The following is a 21,034-nucleotide window of genomic DNA, read 5'->3' on the forward strand; positions in this document are numbered from 1 at the left end:
CCAACTGTTGAGGGAGTCAGTGGTGGGAGTACTGAAATTAAAGACTAAGCTTTGACTATATTTGTTCATGGTTGCTACACTTTAATGATACAAATTTACATGGATGCCTTGTTGCACCTCTCCAGTTAAGTTTTTCACCAATTCAATAATATAATGCGATATTCTTAAATTGACATCCATTTGTTACATGTTTGCCCACTAAAGAAATATCACTTTGCAATTTTACACTTCTATATATGATATTTACAATGAAACCTGATAGGAAACGTGAATATGTGGCTCTTCATCCCATCACCTAATCATCAACCATTGTGTACACACATACTGAACATGTTGATAGTTTCCCTCTCCCTTGTGGAACAATGTTGCTTTCCTGCAGAAAAACTGGAGACAACCTCTTCTGTTCTGAAGCTCAGTTGGTCAGAGGTGGGTGTGCTGGAGATCATGGGGTCAGCTGCCACAGAACCAGTGGCCTTCAGTGGAAATCACAAGAATCCGAGGGTGCACTCGTATCCAATCTCACATCCATCTTCCATTTTATCCACAATCTGACCAAAACTGTTAACATGCAGATTGTTGAAAGAGGCACCTCTTACCCGCTCGTCTTCTCACCAGGAACATGCCCTTTGCATCATTCCCAAGTCAGGAGCATAACACACACATTCTGAGCCACACAAGTGACAAGAGATGGAATCTTTTTCCCAGGGAAAGGGAATCAAAAACCAGAGGAAATGGTTTTAAGGTGAGTGGGGAAACACTTAAAGTGGACTTGAGGGGCAACTTCTTCACTCAGAGGGTGGTGTGTTTTTTGAACGAGCTGCCAGAGGAAGCAGCTGAGGCAGATACAATGACAACATTTAAAAGATGGTGCATTTAATATGGAATCTGTATGTGGCAAATTATCAGCCACAATTGGTGCCAGGCCAGGGGAGGAGTAACCTGTGTGACATCTCAGTGATGGGGAACAGTGCAGTGAGCAATACAGAAATTATTTTTTATGATTATGAGTTCTTAAGGTTGCACTAGGGACTGGAATATGTCCTCGTAAAGGGGAAATCTTGGAATGGGAGATGGAGGAACAAATTATCAGGAACTAATAATACAGGAAAAATGAAGAGTAAGGTTTTGCTAAGAGTATTTGTTGGTGTAGGTTCCAATATGTATAAAGCACCTCTCAGAAAATAATCTCTGCATTGTTACTTGAATCATAAATAAATCCTAATCTACAAACAGATTAGCATTTTAAAGAATGTTCTGGAAGTCATATGCTCCAGTTCCAGGGAAAAAGGGAAATGCTCCATTAGAACCAATTCCAGTTAAACCAGGCAGGGTCCAATGATGTCAGAAACGATGTCAGTTGTGCAGTGGGTAGGGCTTTAGATCAATGATGGAGGAGTGAGAGGATGCCATGAAGAGTAACTTTGGAAATGAGAGAAAAGTCAAGCTTGTTGACTGGAGTCGGACACTGAACAACTATATAGCAGGAAGGAACTAAAAAGTTAGACCAGGTAACAAATGAGTTTCATTTAATAGCTCAAAAGTAAAACACTGCACATATTGAAGATCTGATGTTAAAGAAGAAAATGCAGGAAATACTCAGTGGGTTGGGCAGCAAGAGTGGAAAGAGGTGGGTTAATGTTTAGCATTTTTGCTTTGGATTCCATAGTCATCAATTTGGAGCAACCAGAAGTAAATATTACAGGATTTTTAACTCTTTTTTCCCCCCCAAGAGTTGGGTAAAATTTCAAGGAAGGTGGAGTAGAGAGCCCTAATAATAAAGTGATGAATAAAGACAGCAGACAGATTCTAAATGCCACATTAAGTTGATCTTAAGTTAAAAAATGACAAAGGGTTAAGGACTACAGGGATAGGAACATGCCCTCTATAATCTCCCTCGCTCTCTGACAGTACATAAACAGACTTTACTTTTGAGGGTTATGAGGCAGCTGATGCAAATATGGGAGCTACAGATTACCCCAAAAAGCAGGTGTTGGCTAATGGAGCAGGTAGATGAGTAGTTGGTGAGTTGGTGCACTCCTTTCACCAAGTACGCAGAGCCTCTGTGCTCCCAATGCAAGACCTTTAGGTTCTCAATACCATCCCAAATGTTCTTTCTCCACTTTGAGCCATCATGGATCAGTGATTCCCAGGAGCTGGTGACAATATTGAATTTCTTCAATAGATTTAAGCACATGCTTGAAATTCTACCTCCGTCACCTGGTAAACTCTTCTTATGGCAACTTGGAATAAACCTCTATATTGAGGGTCTAGTATTGAGCATGCAGGTGACAGAGCCTGTCCAGTGAAGCCAGTTCAGTGTAATTAGGGTCTCATTACTACAGATGTTGGCCTGGGAGAGGACTGGTTTTCTTGTCCTGATAATAAATTTGCAGGACTTCAGTGAGACAGTGTTAATGGTACTTTTCCAATGACCTGATGCTTGCCTTCATGCTTCAGAGACTTGGATTACCTTGTGTAGATATTGCAAGGGGTTGGAAAGATACCGCTAACACTGTCCCTTATGAAGGGACTACCCAGGACCAGCATATTTAGCACCTGTGGAGTGATTTGTGGCTTCTGTACCAGAAAACATCTAGACTGGTTTGATAAAAGGGAACAGGATATACAGAAGGTAATTGACTGCAACCCCAAGGTGTCCTTAGATTGAAACCTTCACTATGCCTCACATAAAAATGAACAGCTACACAGATATCTGAAGACTGAAATCTAACAGAAGTTTTGCACCCTAAAGAACAGAAAGAGGGTGGAAAGTACAGAGGATCGCCAGAAACTTCTGACATCCATGATGTGAGCAGACCCTTCAGAGCTGTCAATGCCACCCATGGCCCTTAAACCCACCCCGCTGAGAACCAAGATCGGAGGAGAGCTTGTCAAGAACAGAGGGGCAGTCAGCACTGGAGGGAAGGGACTCCATCAGAACTCCTCGTCTATGACTTTGTCCTCGGTGCCATCCCACAGCATACATTCCAGTAATGCTTCCAGCACAAACTAACAACAAGTCGATGAGGCCAGATGCCAACTGAGAAAACAATAATGCCTCATGAACAGAGAGTATTCCTGCTGAAGTCTGAAAACTTGCTGGGAAGGAATTTCTATATCCAATTAACAGCTACATCACCCCCACCCCTCAATCCCCCACCTGGCAAGAGGAGGACCTGCCAGTGAACCCAAAGATGCTAAAATGATGATAAAGAAAGGAGACTAATCTAACTGCTGTTACTACACTAAAACCTCAGCCTGGCACAAAGAATGTCATCACAGTGATCCTCCTCAACTGACTGCTAATTGTTCCTGATGAACTGCACCCTAAATTTCAGAATGGATGCTGTCCATCTAGAGACACAATGGACATGAGCTTCACAGCAAGTCAAAAGCTCACTACCATGGCCTTTTTCACCTCCAGTCTCTGCTTAGTCACTCAACCAAATTTGGCTGCTAACAGAAATTCAAATCCATATTGCATCTAGTACATAACGGCACACAATCCATGACATTAACCAAACCTCCTCAACAGGCCCAATGTCATTGCAAAGTAGTGTTAGGTAAAGCTGTGTTATTGCTCTAACACCTTTCTGAATCTTTCCCACTGAGACACTACACCTCCCCTCCAACCCACTTCTGCCAGAATGGAGATAATCTAAAGGGCAAATAGCACTGTTCAACCAACATCACCTTGTTGTGTGAAATCGTTCTTTTAACTGTCTTAAGGATCAAGGACTCTGGACTTGAGCATCGGAGACTAAAACTAGTTTAATCACAAAGGCAAACGCAGGACAGAATGGATGGGAACAGACACACGCTCGCACGCACAGGATACCACAAACATGAGAAGGGAAGCACAACTGGGGTAAAATACACTCACACACACAAATACACACAAGCATACAGTAACAGTGTACAACTTCAGGATATAACACTTCAATGCCCGTCCCACACTAGCATTGGCTCTAATACTACACGGAGTCTGAGTGGAACGCTCCCTGACCACGTGGTGATGCACTCTTACCAATGATCTCTGCAGCATTGTCTCACTACTCCTGGGGTCGTCAAAAGAGGAAGGGCTAGTGCACACAACCCTTTTTATGGTGCTAGGAGGCTGGGTGGAGGCTCACTGTTATGATTTGTATGAGCCAATGGTGTCGAAGTCAAAGACAAAGGTTCCTGCCACAGCCAATGGTCAACAGGTTCAGAGACAAAAGATACTGGTCAAGCCGGTTCAGATGCAAAGGTTCTCTCACACCTGAGGGGTGGGTGGAGCCACACCTTGATTGACAGTAGTATCACTTCCAATCGGAGGAGCAATGCTGTCCTCCGGTCAGCGGGGGTCAGTGTCATTACTGTCACGTGACAGCCATGTGGATTTCTCACAACACACCTCCATTCCAGAGCTAAGCCCATCCCGATGTGGTACACAGATGATGCTTGTGTTTGTGCACTTTGTAAGCCAAGCTCCAAGTCATCAATTTGTTCACTGAAGCAGTTGAGAGAATGGGTGTAATATTTAAATCGACAAAACAAAGGTTCTCTCCTACTCTGCCCCATTATGCAACCAAGATCCCTAAAAGAAAGAACCAATGAGACCATATAATATTTGCAACACTACTAATATCTTAAGAGTCAGCCCCCAATTAAGGCAGTCATCCATGATGAAATTCAACATTGCCTTAAGTACAGCATCAAGCCTTTGGCTATCTGAGGAAAAGTGTGTTTGAAGATCAGGATAACAAACTGGGCACAAAACCCAGGGTCTACCAGGCAGCAGTTATCCATTCTCTGGACACCCGGACTACCTACAGCAGGCAGCTCAAAGAAATGGAAAAGCATCACCAATGTTCACTATGGAAAACCATCCAAATCGACTCTGTGCTTCCAATCATTTTGCAAATGGCACACACGAGCAGCAACGGAAGCAAGATCCAATTTACCTCTGTCTGTAGTTTGATTTCAATTGTGTCAATGTTGTCTAGTTACATTATCACAAGTAGGAAGAAAATAAGGGAAGATAGAGTCTCACCAAAACAGCCTTAACAATCAAGGCAGACGATCATATGTGAGGCTTTGAAATTGAGCGTCACCATGTCGAAGGAGATGAATGTATAAATTTGTAAGTAACATTTAATTTGTTTGCTATATTACTCACCATTGCCAGGAAGGTATTTTTAAAACGGTTAAAAATTCTAGGTTTGGGTTGCAGAGAACGTTTCTGATATTGAACAAGTCCACTTCCAGACAATGATGTGCTCGTCCCAGTTGAGTGGGGATTTCCATTCAAAATTTCCTGAAACAGAACCATGTGTTTGATTTGAGCATTGCAACCCTGTCAGTCCCATTCACCGTCCTGAAGTGCCTATCCAATTCCCTTTTGAAAGTCCAAATTGATTCTCATACAAAAAATTGAAAATTGTTGCTGGTTACTTTGTTTAAAAGATGATGCACCAACAAGTATCCCAATCTTGGATGTAGAGCCCATCCAATATCAATATGTTTTATATTGTCTTTGTGTCTATGAAGTTGCGAATTCTGTCAGTTTGCTTGGGTACATTTCCATCCCAGTCTTATAACAATTTTGTAAGGTCCACTAGTAAAAGAACTATTAGTTTATGATTCTGTGTTTCACTTCTTTGACAGTTTCGTAGAATACAGAATTCTGTGAAGCTTGGATGGTTAAGGCAATGGTCAATACATGTTGAACTGATTAATATAGGAAGGTTTAAACAAGCAGGATTTTGAGTAATGAATAAATCTAAATCATGCAGAATTACTTCCAGCTGTTTTAAGTTTTGTTAACTCAAGGTACCAGCAACAATTCTCCTATAGTTGGTCTACAAGCACAAAGAGGCAGCATTCAGAAAATACAAATCTTGCCCTGGATGGAGAGTCCTTGCCAGATCTCAGGTCTGTTGCATTGTCAATGGATTCTGTCTGAAGTTGGTTCTATCAGACCAGACCAGACCAGACCAGACCAGACCAGACCAGACCAGACCAGACCAGACCAGACCAGACCAGACCAGACCAGACCAGACCAGACCAGACCAGACCAGACCAGACCAGACCAGACCAGACCAGACCAGACCAGACCAGACCAGACCAGACCAGACCAGACCAGACCAGACCTTTATTAGTCACATGCACATCAAAACACAGTGGAAACCATCTTTTGTGTAGAGTGTTCTGGGGACAGCCTGCAAGTGTGAATCTTGTGATCTATCAGTTTGCTAGATTTCAAAAAAGGAATGTGTACGGGATGTAATCACACCCATTAAATTCAGCAGAGACCGAACAACATGATTAAAATTTTAAATATTCAGACCATGGATTTTGGAGTGAAGACTGGATTTCAAATTCGTGGACTGCTCCACGTGGCCACCTTAACCAAAGGTGTAGCTATGAGCACTCAAATGGGCCCCAGTTATGCCTGCCTTTTTATTGACTACGTGAGGCAATGCATGTTCCAAACCTGCCCCGGCACCACCACACAACCTTTCTCCACATTGTTGACAACTGCATTGGTGCCACTTCCTGCACCCACACTGATTTTGCTATTCTTGTCAACTTCGCTACCAACCTCCACCCCACACTCAGACTCACCTGCTCCATCTCCGACACCTCTCCTCCCTTTCTTAATCTCTGTCTCCATCTCCGGAGACAGATTATCCACCGACATCTACTACAAACCCACCGACTCCCGCTGTTACCTTGACTGCACCTCCTCCCATCCTGTCACTTGTAAGGACACCATTTGCTTTTCTCACTTCCTCCATCTCTTCCACATCTGTTCTGTGAGGCCTTGCACTCCAGGACATCAGACGTCCTCTTTTCAGAAAACAGCATCCCTCCCACCGCCCCTGACTGCTATTGATGGAGCCCTCACCCACATCTTCTCTATTTCCCACACTTCTGCCCCCATCCCACCAGCTCCCAGGTAGAACAGGGATACAGTTCCCCTGGTCCTCACCTACCACCCCACCAGCCTACGCATCCAGCATATCATTCTTCGCAACTTCTGCCGTCTACAACAGGATCCCACTATAAACCACATCTTCCCCTCTGCTCCCCTCTCCGCTTTCTGTGGGGTTCACTCTCCCTGTCACTCCATGGTCCACTCATTCCTCCCCAACCCTCCCTCTATAGGCACTCTCCCCTGTAACTGTGCCAAGTGTTACACCTGCCCCTACACCTCCTCCCTCACCACCATCCAGGGCCCTAAACAGTCCTTCTAGCTGAGGCAGTGCTTCACATGCAAATCCCGCAGCATTATTTATTACATCCAGTGCTTGTGTTGTGGGCTCCTCTACATTGGTGAGACCAGCTGCAGATTGGTTGACCAGTTTGCCGAGCACCATCACTCCGTCTGCCGGATCTCCTGGTTTCCAGCCATTTCAATTCTACATCCCATTCCCACACCGACATGCCTGTCCTCCTCTCCTCTACTGCCAAATCAAGGCTAAATGCAAATTAGAGGAAGAGGACCTTGTATTCCACCTGGGCTGTCTCCAAACTGGCGTCATGAACATTGAATTCTCAAACTTACAGTAACCACTCCCCTCTGTCCCTTTCCCTTTCCTCTCTCCTCCTGATCCACCTGTCCCCCATCCCCCTCTTTACCCTCCCCCATCCTCTCCATTTGTCTGTCACCCACACACTCCTCCCACTGGTTCCCCTCCCCACCTTCCCCCACCCCCTTTATTCTACACTCCACCGTTCTCTTCTATCAGATTCTATCATCTTCAGCCCTTTGTCGTATCCACCTATCAGCTCCCAACTTCTGACGTTACTCCCACTCTCCCCACTCCCTCATCTGCCCATCACCACCCCTCACCTGGACCCACCCATCACCCACCAGCTCTTGTCCACCCCTTTCCCCCACCTTTTGATACTGGCCATCTCCCCTCTTTCTTTCAGTCCAGATGAAAGCTCTCAACCCAAAACATCGACTGTCATTTCTTTCCATAGATGCTGCCTGACCCACTGAGTTCCTCCAGCATTTTGTGTGTTGCTCTCTCATTTTCAACTTTTGCTGACCATGAGATAGTAAACAGACCTTCTGTTGGTTAATTTTATGGAGAGTAGATGATGGTATCAACTTTCGTGTGGTTAGCGTATTTAGTGCACAAAATAATACTGCTATGAAAGAGACTAATGCTGCTAAATGGTTTCCCGGTCAATTCAGCAAGTGACTATCAGAAAAACTCCAAGCCTTATCAACAGAGTAAACTTCCTTCCATCATAAGGTCAAAATTATTGATGTTCCCTCATGGTTGCTGAATATTCAATTCTATCGATCCAATACCAGAGGACATGCATTTAAGGTGAGAGGGGGTAGGTTCAGCACAGACGTGAGGGGTACGTTTTTTACTCAGAGTAGTGCGTGCCTGGAATGCTTTGCCTGATAGAGCGGTGGAGGCAAATTCATTAGGAGTATTTAAGAGGGGCTTGGATGGGCACATGAATGAGAGGAAAATAGAGGGATAAGGGCATTCTGTCGGTAGGGGGGATTAGCTATGTCAGCACAACATTGTGGGTCAAAGGGCCTGTTCTGTGCTACAATGTTCTGTTCTATGTGCAGCTCCTCAGCAAACGAAGCAGCCCATGGCTGCATGCAGCAAGAACTAGGCAAGATACAGCATTGACCGAAGGTAGTAAGTGACAGCCATGCCGCGAGTATGCCAGTTAGAGAGAATCTAACTACCTGCTCTTGATATTCCATGGTATTACCATCAGTCAGTCCCCAACTATCAACATCCCGGAGGTCACTATTGACCAGAAATTCAATTGGATGGACATCCTATCCACCAACCTAAACATTCATTCCCTCCACCAGCAGCAGATCTTGGTTGCAGGGTGTACCATCAAGAAAAAACGCTACTCCAACCTCACCTCCCAAACCCATGACCTCTACCATCAAGAAATGCACGAGAGACTGGCTCACCTTGGATCACATTTTGGTGCACTCCCAACCATATTTAAATAAAATCAAAGGAAAAAGATCAGGGACATGTGATTTTTTTTTCAAAGTCTATTTCAGCACCAATCAAACCCTCCAACCACTCCCACTATCCTACATTCTACTATCCATGCAGCTCATTTCTTCTGCTTCCTGTTCTGCATTTCACCACTCCTCCATTCTTTAGTCTATGTTCTCTCTCTAACTGCTGCCATTCACACCCAGATAACCTTGTTTACAGCTTATCCCCATGGTCACCCTGGTTTTACCCTATCAGAGACATAACTTTCCCTGCAGTTAAACAAGCTTCTTTTGTCTCCTTCACAGTTCTGACAAAGGGTCATTGATCTGAAACATTAATTCTGTTTCCCTCCCCACAGATGTGGCCTGACCTGTTAAGTAAAACCAGTGTTTTCTGTTTTTATTTGCTTTCCAGCGTCTGCAGTTTTTTTCTCCCCCATTTCTACCCTACACAAATACTCAACAGCATAGTTATCAACGGATCATCTCCAATCCAGAACCACTGATGCCACATTCTCCCACCGTATTGTGGAGGGCCGTGGCTGTCATGTGACAGCACTGCCCATTACCTGGTCAAAAGACACACCACTGTCAATCAAGGTTTGGCTCCCCCCCACGCATCAGTGCACACCTGACCATTGGTCCCTTTAGGTGCCTTTGTACCTAACCTCGGGCCATTGGCCTTTGTGATCGATTAGCCCCTGCTGGCACTGGGCCATTGGCCTTTTTGAACTACCTGGGCTGGGTCCCCCAGCCCTCCAGCACTATAAAGAGTACCACATGTGCCCGGTTCACTCTCTTTGATTGCTCCGAGGGATGGTGGAACAGTGCTGGAGAGATTGTTGGTAAGGTGTGCACTTCAATAGGGTTAGGAGCATTCTAGTTGGTATTTTCGGTAGCATAGAGCCGTGTCTGCACTGAGTCAAGGGGTGGCAGGTATTGTATTGCTTTTCCTTGATTGTCTGTACCCAGTTCATTGTGTGGGCGTGTGTGCATTTTACCCTTGTTGCGATTTTCCCATGCTTGCTATCATTGGTGTGTGTGTGTGTGTGTGTGTGTGTGTGTGTGTGTGTGTGTGTGTGTGTTGCCCCCATTATCTTTTCCCTGCATTTTTCTTTGTAAATAAGTAATTTATCTCTAAGACTGTGTTCAGAGTCCTTGTCCTTCGAGACCCCGAATCTACTTCACAACACCCGCTACCTGTGAGCCCTTGACCCACGATCACTTCCCCAGCCACAGGCTTACCTGGTGCAAGTGCGTAAGGCCTTTGAAGGCAGTTAGGACTTGTGCTGTATTTGTTTTCACAACAGCAGGCCCACCATCTGAACATTCACTGGCCCTTCATGAAGTGAGTGCTTAACATATCTTTACTTACACTGACCAACATCTAGGTACTGGAAGAAGAATTGGCAATATACCTCCATGTCAGAATAGTGAGAGAGTTGTGCTGATGATATTCCTCTGTTCAGATTCTACGAGGCTATAGAGGACATGAGTTTGGAATTTGCTGCAGTAAATATTGAAATTGCCTTCAAATTCCCACTTCCTCCAATGATTGACATCAAAACCCCAATGATTTTTCTCAGCTGTGTCCATCATATTTGGTGGGCTGGTGGCAGGTATGAAGGCACATCCCACAACATGACTGACACATATCACCAGTGTATTGGTTAATTATTGTCACTTGTACCGAGGTACAGTGAAAAACTTGACGCATAACGTTTGTACAGATCAATTCATTACGCAGTGCAGTTACACTGAGTTAGTACAAAGTGCATTGAGGTAGTACTGGTAAAAACAATAACAGTACAGAGTGTCACAGCTACAGAGGAAGAGCAGTGCAGGGTTTCCTTATCTGTGAAATGAAGGAAGTCACATCATCAGCATGTGTATGAGGTCATTATTGTGTGTCCTTCCCTGTGTGCCATTGATTGGCAAGTGGCATGGACTACACATGGGATTTTCCTGACAAACACAGCTGGGAGTTCAACAGGGTCGTCACTACTTCCTGATCAGTGTATGTTGTGGCCACACATATGAGGCTCCACTTTCAGAGGCGAGGATCAGTTGCCATAACATTGACATTGAGTAATGCATGATGGGCAGTAGAAGGCAGCCCCAGCAACAAGGAGGTGGACGCACATTTTAACACTGTGGGTTTTGACGTGGTCTGGCATCTTACTGGCTCCCCTGGTGGAACAAGTGAACAACTAATGATCCTCTGGCTCTCTCCAATACAGAGCCTGCAAGCTACACCATTCAGTGCATACAGCCAAAGTACAGCAGGCATGAACAAAGTCCCCCTGGATCCAGGAGGCAATCTGTTCTTGGAACTCAGTAGGTCGAGCAGCATCTGTGGAGGCAAAGGGATAGTAAACATTCCAGGTCAGGACCCTGCATCAGGACTGACAGTGCAGAGGGCAGGTAGCCAGTATGAAGTGGTGAGAGGGAGGGGTGAGACAGAGGCTGGAGTTAAGATAAGATATCTTTATTAGTCCAATGTACATCAAAACACACAGTGAAATGCATCTTTTACATAGGATGTTTTGGGGGCAGCCCGCAAGTGTCACCACACTTCCAGCACCAACATAGCATGCCCAAAAATTCCTAACCCATACATCTTTTTTGGAATGTGGGAGGAAACCGGAGCACCCGGAGGAAACCCACCCAGACACGGGAAGAACGTACAAGCTCCTTACAGACAGTGGCCAGAATTGAACCCAGATTGCTGGTGCTGTAAAGCGTTATGCTAACCGCTACACTACCGTGCCTGCCAAATGAAGTGGGGGATGATGGGTAGATGGATCCAGTTGAGGCAGAGATTCACGTGCACCTCCTCCAACCTTGTCTTTTGCATCTGGTGCCCTCCACGTAGCCTCATCTACATGACATCAGTGAGACCAAGTGTAGACGAGGTGACCGTTTTGCAGAGCACCTGTGCTCTGCTTGCAGTGGCCATCTTGAACTTACACTTGCACGTCATTTCAATTGCCCTTCCCATTCCAACACCCACCTGTCTGTCCTTGGCCTTCTCCACTTCCATGGTGAGGCCAAACACAAACTAGAAGAACAAAACCTCATATTCAGCTTGAGTAACCTAAAACCCAATGATATGAACCTTGAAATTTCCAATTTCAGATAACCCATACCTTTCCCATTCATACCAGGTTCTCTCTTCCTTTGTTCACCTTTTCCATTTCCTCTCCCCAGTTACTCAGATTTATTACACTGCCCCTCTGTCTCTAAACTCCCCTCTCCCCCTCATTCCCTTGGCTCCAACCCCACTTCACCTGGTTTCACCTATCACCTACCAGCCACTATCTCACCCCTCCCTCTCACCACTTTATACTGGCTATCTACCCTCGACTCTCTCAGTCCTAATGCAGGGTGTCAACACAAAGCACTGAGCATTGTTTGCCTCCACAGAGCTGCCTGACCTGCTGAGTTCCTGCAGCAGATTGATTTGAAAAGTTGACCATCCCTTTGCCTCCGCAGATCTGCAGTCTATTTTGTTGGCAAACTGTTCTTCCTGTGTCCCTTCTGTACCAGGGTTGAAAGAATGCAATGCTCCAGCAATGTGTGATTACCAAGCGGAAGTCGGGAAAAACAACTCCAACAGAATTTTCTTCCTGAAACTCACATTCTCTTCCAACACAGAGAGGGGCCCATTTGGACTATCAAGTCTATGCCTGCTCTCAGAGCAATCCCATCAGTCTCATTCCCCCACTTAATTTCCCTGCAATCTATTCCATCGCACATGTTCGTCAGCTCCCCCAATTCTCCTGCCACTCCTCTGCACTTGGGGCAACTTGCAGAAAACCAGAGCATGCAGAGGAACCCACACAGTCACAGGGAGGATGTGCAAACTCCACCCGGGTCACCAGAGCTGTGCAACAGGACCACGACCTGCTGAGCCACTCTGCCACCCTCCTAGTGGGTGGAGATCCAGCAACACACATATCCTCCACTTCATCAGTAATTTCTCTGTGCATTAACTGTTTTCAATGGGATGTACTTCAAGAGCATTAGAGACAGTAAAAAGTGTTGTTTAAATGCCAGTATTTCCCTGCAGTTGCTAGGGGGAGCTCAAAGACAACAATTGACAATCGACACGAAAGAGAATGCAGATGCTAGAATCCGGACCAAAAAAAAACAAACTGTTGGAGGAGCTCAGAGGCAAAAGGGTTGTGTGTTACAGGAGAAGATGGTCAGATCCCAGTCAGCCTGGCTCTTTCAAACAACTGAAATTCACACAGCAGCTAGATTTGATGTACTGGTGTGAATTGTGTACACAGCAGTGGCGATTCTGGAGAGCAACCCACTGCAGATACTCAGCAGCTCAGAAGGCGCCCAGTGGAGAGAGAAATGAAGTTGATCATGACAGCGGATACCACAAATCAGGGGCAACTATTAGCCAGATACAAAGAAAAGGTAATGACAAAATCTCACCACTTATGACTATCAGGGCTACATGGAAGACCCAATGTGCAGAATGGGAATCGAACGCAGAGCAAAGGAAGGACATGGGTGGGAGGGCTGGGCAAATCAATGTTATCAAACATACAGTATATGCAAGGGAACAGATGGAAATCATGGCAGAATTCCCCGGGACAGCACTTCCACCATGGTACTATTTATATGGCCCCAACTATAAACCGAACTTGTCGGACACGAATGACAAAACCACTTCACACAGGACAACAAGGTCATTAAAACAGAGACCGACCATGCGGACAATGTACTGTCAGGATGAACATGCAAATTCCTACATGGATTTGGATTATCTCCTAAAGATTTGTAGTCAGTCATGTTGGGATTAATTATACACCTATTTTATGTTACCTGCATCATTTTACAGAATGGGACTGCGCAAGACACACCAGATAGTAAATGCATATCTGAATGTATACAGGGGGATGCTTCCACAGAGTTTATGGATTGGGGAGGACTTTAATTTGGGCCATTGTGGTCCTATTCAAGCGGAATTCATAGATAGGTGCATCTTAGGACAGTACCTTCAAATTAAGGACTAGGATTTGACGGCACTGGGATAGATTCTGTGCAGTAGCTTGTGTGTTTTGGATATCTCATATTAAAAGAAGACATACAAGTCACTTTGACTGTATTTCCTGAGTGAGAAAGGACACACCCATGGTGCATGCTGTGATTGACAAGAGAGCAGTAAGGAAAAGTCACTCCAGCAGCGCTCTCCTCCAGATAAAGAGCTTGCAGCACTTTATGTAACCAAAGTTTTGGCTGCTCTCGAAGAAAACAAATCGAGGAGAGCCTGGAACTGATTTAACAACAAAAGGCTTTGTTGGATTGCAAACCTCCACAATAGTTCAAATTAAACAGTTCTGCCTACATCTTCAGGCAAAAGATGCAACAGAAAAGATGCGACCTTATAATTATATTTGGAAAGAAAACACAAGATCCACCGACCAACTCACATATCCTCCATTTCAGCACAACACTACTGATTTTTAAACTGGACTATTTTGGGAGCATCAGAGACCACTGTTTAAATGCCAGTGTATTCCTTGCAGTTCTTTAGGGGAGCTCAAAGTCAACATAGAATTGTACAGATCTGTACACAATACCCTCGGTGCGTGCTAATTGACGTTTTCTACTGCTGCAACATTTTATCCCAACTCTTATATTCAGTGCCTCACCCTATGAGAGCAAGCATACCAAATAACTTTTTCACTCTCCTATCCACCCGTGTCACCACTTTCAGGGACCTACTGACTTGCACCGCAACGTGTCTCTGTACATGAATGCTCCCAAGGTCCCTAATGTTTACTCTGTAGTTCCAATCAGAATTTGACTTCACTAAGTGCATTAAGATAAGATGAGATAAGATAAGATATCTTTATTAGTCACATGTACATCGAAACACACAGTGAAATGCATCTTTTGCATAAAGTATTCTGGGGGCAGCCCGCAAGTGTCGCCACGCTTCCGGCGCCAACATAGCATGCCCACAACTTCCTCACCTGTACACCTTTTGGAACGTGGGAGGAAACCGGAGCACCCGGAGGAAACCCACACAGACACAGGGAGAACGTACAAACTCCTCACAGACAATTGCCGGAATCGAACCCGGGTCACTGGCGCTGTAAAGCATTACGCTAACCGCTACATTACCGTGCCTGATACATACAAGTTACATAACACTTGTCTGGATTACATTCCATCTCCCACTGCCCTGTCATATTCTTTGACAATCATAAGACATAGGAGCAGAATGAGGCCATTTGGCCCTTCGAGTCTGCTCCACTATTCCATCACGGCTGATTTATTTTTCTTTCTCAACCCCATTCTTCTGTCTTCTCCCCGTAACCTTGGATGCCCTTACTAATCAAGAACCTATCAACCTCCACTTTAAATATACCCAATGACTTGGCCTCCACATCGGTATGTGGCACTATATTCCACAGATTCACCACCCTCTGGCCAAAGAAATTCCTCCTCATCTCTGTTCTAAAATGTCGTCCTTCTATTCTGAGGCTGTGCCCTCTGGTCCACTACTGGAAACATCCTCTCTACGTCCACTCTATCCAGGCCTTTCAATATTCGGTAGATTTCAATGAGATCCCCCCCTTACCCTTCTATACTCCAGCGAGTACAGGCCCAGAACCATCAAACGCTCCTCATATATTAACGCTTTCATTCCCGGGGTCATTCTTGTAAACCTCCTCTTTGCTTCTTTTGCTGTTCACGTCTCCATCAATATAAGTCATCTGCAAACTTGCTGATCAGACCACCTACATTCTCATCCAAGTCACTTACATATATTACAAACAAAAGCACAGCACTATGGTACACCAATTGTTACAGACATCCACCACGACCCTCTGCCTCCTACAACTGAGCCAATTTTGGATCCAATTTGCAAACACACCTCAGATCACCTCTACCTTTACTTTCTTAACCAACCTACCATGTATGACCTTATTAAAAGCCTTACTGAGGTCTACATATGCCACACCTGCTGTGCTGCCTTCATCAACTTTGATTTGCTTTCTCAAAACACTTAGATTTGAGAGACATGATCTCCGATGCTGACTCCTAGTCAGTCACTGCCCCTCCAAGCAAACACATATCCTGTCCCTTAGGATCCTCTCCAACAACTTCCCTGCGCTGATGCAAGACTCACAGCTGGTAGTTTCCAGGCTGATCCTTACTGCCCTTTTTGACCAAGGGGATGACATTAGCTCTCCTCCAGTCTCCTAGTGCCTCACCCTAGCTAACAAAGATGCAAAAATCTTTGTCAGAGCCCCAGCAATCTCCTCCTTTGCTTCCTTTAGCATTCCATCAGGCTCTGGGGATTTATCCATCCTTCACCAATATTTCTAGCATTTCCTCTTTCCTGATAAAGACCATCTCCAGAATATCACTGTTCCTATCCCTTAACTCTCCAGTCTCCACATTGTTTTTTCCTGGCAAATACCGATGAGAAGTATTCATTTACTACCTCACTTGGCTCCACACATAGATTACTCCTCTGCTCCTCCAGGAGCCCAATTATTTCCTGAGCTACCCTCTCACTTCTAACAAAAGGTTTAGAAATTCTCCTTAATCCTCCTTGCCAAGATCATTTCATGGTTCTAGAGAAACAAAGGACTGCAGAAGCTGGCATCCAGATGAAAAACACTATGATCCTGGAGGAACTCAGCAGGCCAGGCAGCATCCGTGGAGAAAAGCAGGCAGTCAACGTTTCGGGTCAGGATCCTTCTTCAGGACTGAAGATAGGAAGAGGGGAAGCACAATATATAGGAGGGACAAGCAGAGCAGGGTTGGGTGGACAAAAGAGTTTCAGAAGGGGCAAGGTTGGAGTAGGTTAGGGGGGCTAAAAAGTCAAGATGGCTGATGTCGCACTGACAGTTGGCTACGAGTAGGTCCAGGGAAGGTAACAGGCCCAGTGGGGGAGACCAGTTGGAAGAAGCTGGCTGGAGGTCAGGAGAAGGGGGAAGAGGATTTCTTACTGAAGAAGGCGGCACAGAGGTGGCGGGAAAAGAGCTCAACATCGTGCCGGGCTCAGAATTCGTTGAGGTGGGGGCATAGACGTACAAAGGCGAGGTCTTTGCTGAGAACAGACCGCTCAGATTCAGAGGTTGGGAGGTCGGGGGAATGGTAGAGACTCATCAGGGGGTTAGAGTTGGGGCCAGAGGAGGAAGGGTGGGAGGGCAGCTAAGCTGGTGAGAGGGGTTGGGAATGGTACAGTTTTCAGAAGGGGTAAGGTTGCAGTAGGTGAGAGGGATAGATTCATTTCATAGTTCTTTTTTTTTTTGCCCTCCTGATTTCTTTCTTAGGGTCTCTCTTATGTCCCCTGTAAACTTCAAGTGACTGGTTGGAAATCAATTTCCTATAGTTGACATAGGCTTGACTTCATTCCTTTCCCTCATCAAATCTTCAATATCCTTCATTCCCCAAGGCTCCCTAAACTTACTAACTTTGCCTCTTACCCTTACAACTGACTCCAAACTCTTTCTATGTCCTTTTTAAACGCCACCTACTTATCAGATGTTGTCCCCGCCCCTCCTCCAAATCCCCTACCCCCATCCCCCGCCAATTTAGTGAACTAACTCGAGGACCAATTTTATCTTTTTCCATGAAACATATGACTGAGTTGAAATGGTTAATAAAAGGACAAGGCACAGAAATCAGCTCCCGATCCACCCCAACTCTTCTAAAACCCCTCTGTGACATTCGTACAAGCGGCTAGCTTTGGTGGACCAGAGGGAACTGCATAGAGAGAAGCGCCACAAAACACACAAGCGTGGCTCGGGGATTTAAACTTTTTCAACAAGTTTTAAAGCAACAAGATTAAATAATCCGTTGAAAGATTCTGCAGAAATTTGGCAACACACTGAACAGACTTGTCCTCGTTAGGTCCGTGCAGGGACACTTGCCCAGTGATAAAGGTGCGGACCCACCCGTTGCGCCCTCGGCCACCCACCGCCCCGCAACCCTCGTCTCACCGAATGATTCACACCGCTGCTGGTCAAGGAAGAGCTTTGATCTTCCAGTGTGTCATTCACAGACCGGCAGGTTACAGCATGGAGCCAGTAATTGGTGCACGAAGTTAGGAAGAACAAGATCAACGCCGCTCCTGCGAAGAACCTGGCACAGTACAGAATCAGTCTGTACTGCTCCATGGTGCGGGTCCCTCTGGGTGCGCAGAGAGAAACCAGATTCCAACAAGCCCTCCACTTCACACACCAAAATCGGTCATTTCCTGGGGAATTTCCCAAATCTCTCATTCCAAGTAGGAGGTCCGATTGGGAGTAGCGACACTGAGGCGGGCCGAAGCCGCAGAAGGGGGAGTGTGGTTTAATAGCAATTACTGTGTAAAAGAGCCGATTGGGGATGTTACGGTAGCGCTCCCCTTCCTACAATGCTTTCTAACCGCCCACTGGTCATTGGCTGTGCACTGGCAGAGGCCGCCAGCTCTTGCAGTTGGTGACCGTGAGGGATCCCTCTCCTCTCTCTCACACACATTGCGAGCAACACAGCGCCTTCAATAAATGTGCGTACAACGCACCATGTTTTTATCAGCGCATGGGATGGGAATGGTGAGGGGAAGGTGGTATTGGTGACATGGGGTGGGGTGGGAGAAGGGGAGGAGGGGAGGAATGAGAGGGGAGGGCTTGGGGTGTTGGGAAGGAACGAGAGGCCGGGTGATAGGGTGCAAGAGACGAAGGGTTGTGAGCGGAGGTCTGAGAAAGTGAGAGTGAAGAGGTGAGATTCAGTGGCCGGGAGGATGGAGACCGAGAGGATCAAAGCAGGGTTTGAGGTGGAGGGGAGGAAGCCAAGCGGAGGCAGTGGGAAAGAGAATCAAGGCCTGAGACCACACCGACAGAGAGAGAGAGAGAGAGATAGAACTTCTACCCCACTGTGATAAGACTATTGAACGGTTCCTTTATAGGATGAGATGGACTATGACCTCACGGTCTACCTTGTTGTGACCTTTTGCACCTTATTGCACTGCACTTTCTCTGTAGCTGTGACACTTTACTTGGTACTGTTATTGTTTTTACCTGTACTACATCAATGCACTCTGTACTAACTCAATGTAACTGCACTGTGTAATGAATTGACCTGTACAATCGGTATGCAAGTTTTTCACTGTACCTCAGTATAAGTGACAATAATAAACCAATACCAATACCAACAGTATGGGCCCTTCGGCCCACGATGTCGTGCCAAACTAATTAAACCAATGCCTCCTAATTAATCAAATCCCTCTTCCCCACACATTAACCATATACCTCCCCTCTCTGCAACATCCATGTGCCTATCAAAGAGACTCTTAAATGCTCCTGTGCTATCTGCCTCTGCCACCAGCCCTGGCAGCGCAGTGCAGGCCCCCACTACACTGTGTAAAATACCTTGCCTCGCACATCTCCTTTGTACTTCCCCCCCCCCCCCCCTACCTTAAATACATGTCCTCTTATCCTAGACATTCCACTCCTGGGAAAAAGATTATCTACTCTATTTCTGCCTCACATTATTTTATAAACTTCTATCAAATCTCTCCTCACCCTCTGCCACTCCAGCTTGTCCAACCTCTCCTCATAGCACATGTCTTCCAAACCAGGCAGCAACCTCTCCAAAGCCTCCACATCTTTCCTGTAATGAGGCAACCAGAATTGAACACAATACTCTAAATGTGGCCTCACCTGAGTTTTCTAAAGCTGTCACATAACTTCCTGCTTCTTGAACATAATGTTTCGACTAATGAAGGCAAGCATGCCATACACATTCTTTACCACCCTATCAGCCTGTGCGGCCACTCTTAGGGAGCCGTGTACCTGCACCCAATGTCCCTCTGTTCATCAACGCTGTTAAGGATCCTGCCATTAACTGTGTACTCTCCCTTTATGTTGGATCACCCAAAGTGCAGCACCTCAAACTTGTCTGGATTAAACTCCATCTGCCACTTCTCCGCCCATATCTGCAACTGATCCATATCCCACTGAATCCTTTGGCAATCTTCTATACAATCCACAATGCCACCAATCTTTGTGTTATCTGCAAACTTACTCACCCACCCTACCACACTTTCATCCAAATCATTTACATATATGACAAACAACAGAGGTCACAGTACAGCTCCCTGCACAGCACCACTAGTCACAGACCTCCATCCAGAATGACCCATCCACCACTATCCTCTGCCTTCTATGGGCAAGCTAGTTTTGCATCCAATCACCGTGGATGCCAGGCATACTAATTTTCTGGATGAGCCTACCATGCGGGACCTTGTCAAATGCCTCACTAAGATCCATGTAGACAACATCCACTCCTCTACCTTCATCAATCACTTTTGTCACCTCCTCCAAAATCTCGATCAGATTAGTCAGACATGATCTGCCCTGCACAAAGCCATGCTGACTGTCCCTAATTAGACCATGCTTCTCCAAATATCCATAAATCCTATCCTTAAGAATCATCTCCATTAGTTTCCCTACCACTGACGTGAGATTCACTGGTCTATAATTTCCAGGATTATCCCCATTTCCCTTCTTGAACAAAGGAACAACATTAGCTACCCGCCAGTCCTCTGGCACATCTGTGGCTAGTGAAGGTACAAAGGTCTTGGTCAAGGCCCCAGCAATCTCATCTCTCACCTCTCTCGATTACCTGGGGTATATCCCATCACGCTCTTGGGACTTATTCGTCTTAATGTTTTTCAAGAGACCTAACACTATCTCATTCCGAATCTCGAAATGCCCTAGCATTGTAGCATGCTCCACTCTGATCTCACTATCCTCTACATCCTTCTTCTCAGTAAATACCAAAGCAAAGTACTTATTTGAGATCTCACCCACATCCTCTGCCTCTAAGCACAAGTTCCCTCCTTTATCCTTGAGCGCTCCCACCCTCTATCTCGTTATCCTCTTGCTCAATGTATGTGTAGAATGTCTTTGGATTCCCTTTAATCCTACTTGCGAAGGACTTTTCATGACCCCTTCTAGCTCTCTTAAGTCCCTTCTTGAGTTCCCTTCTGGCTCCTTTATAGTCCTCAAGCACCCTGTTTGA

The 21,034-nt window shown here is 45.7% G+C and overlaps 1 protein-coding gene across 1 annotated transcript in view; it reads right to left on the reverse strand.

Moving 5' to 3' along the window:
• LOC127576195 (transmembrane protein 182-like) overlaps positions 1-18,453 on the reverse strand; it is a 49,930-nt gene extending 31,477 nt beyond the window's left edge. Inside the window, exons 1-2 of the mRNA XM_052026603.1 lie at positions 17,971-18,453; positions 5,162-5,299 (exon numbers count right to left, since the gene is read on the reverse strand). Coding sequence (XP_051882563.1) covers positions 5,162-5,299; positions 17,971-18,252 — 420 coding nt within the window. The 5' untranslated portion in view covers positions 18,253-18,453. The remainder of the gene's footprint in view (positions 1-5,161; positions 5,300-17,970) is intronic.
• Positions 18,454-21,034: the final 2,581 nt, after the last annotated feature.

Source organism: Pristis pectinata, chromosome 11, assembly GCF_009764475.1.
Source record: "Pristis pectinata isolate sPriPec2 chromosome 11, sPriPec2.1.pri, whole genome shotgun sequence".
In the NCBI taxonomy this organism is placed as follows: Eukaryota; Metazoa; Chordata; class Chondrichthyes; order Rhinopristiformes; family Pristidae; genus Pristis; species Pristis pectinata.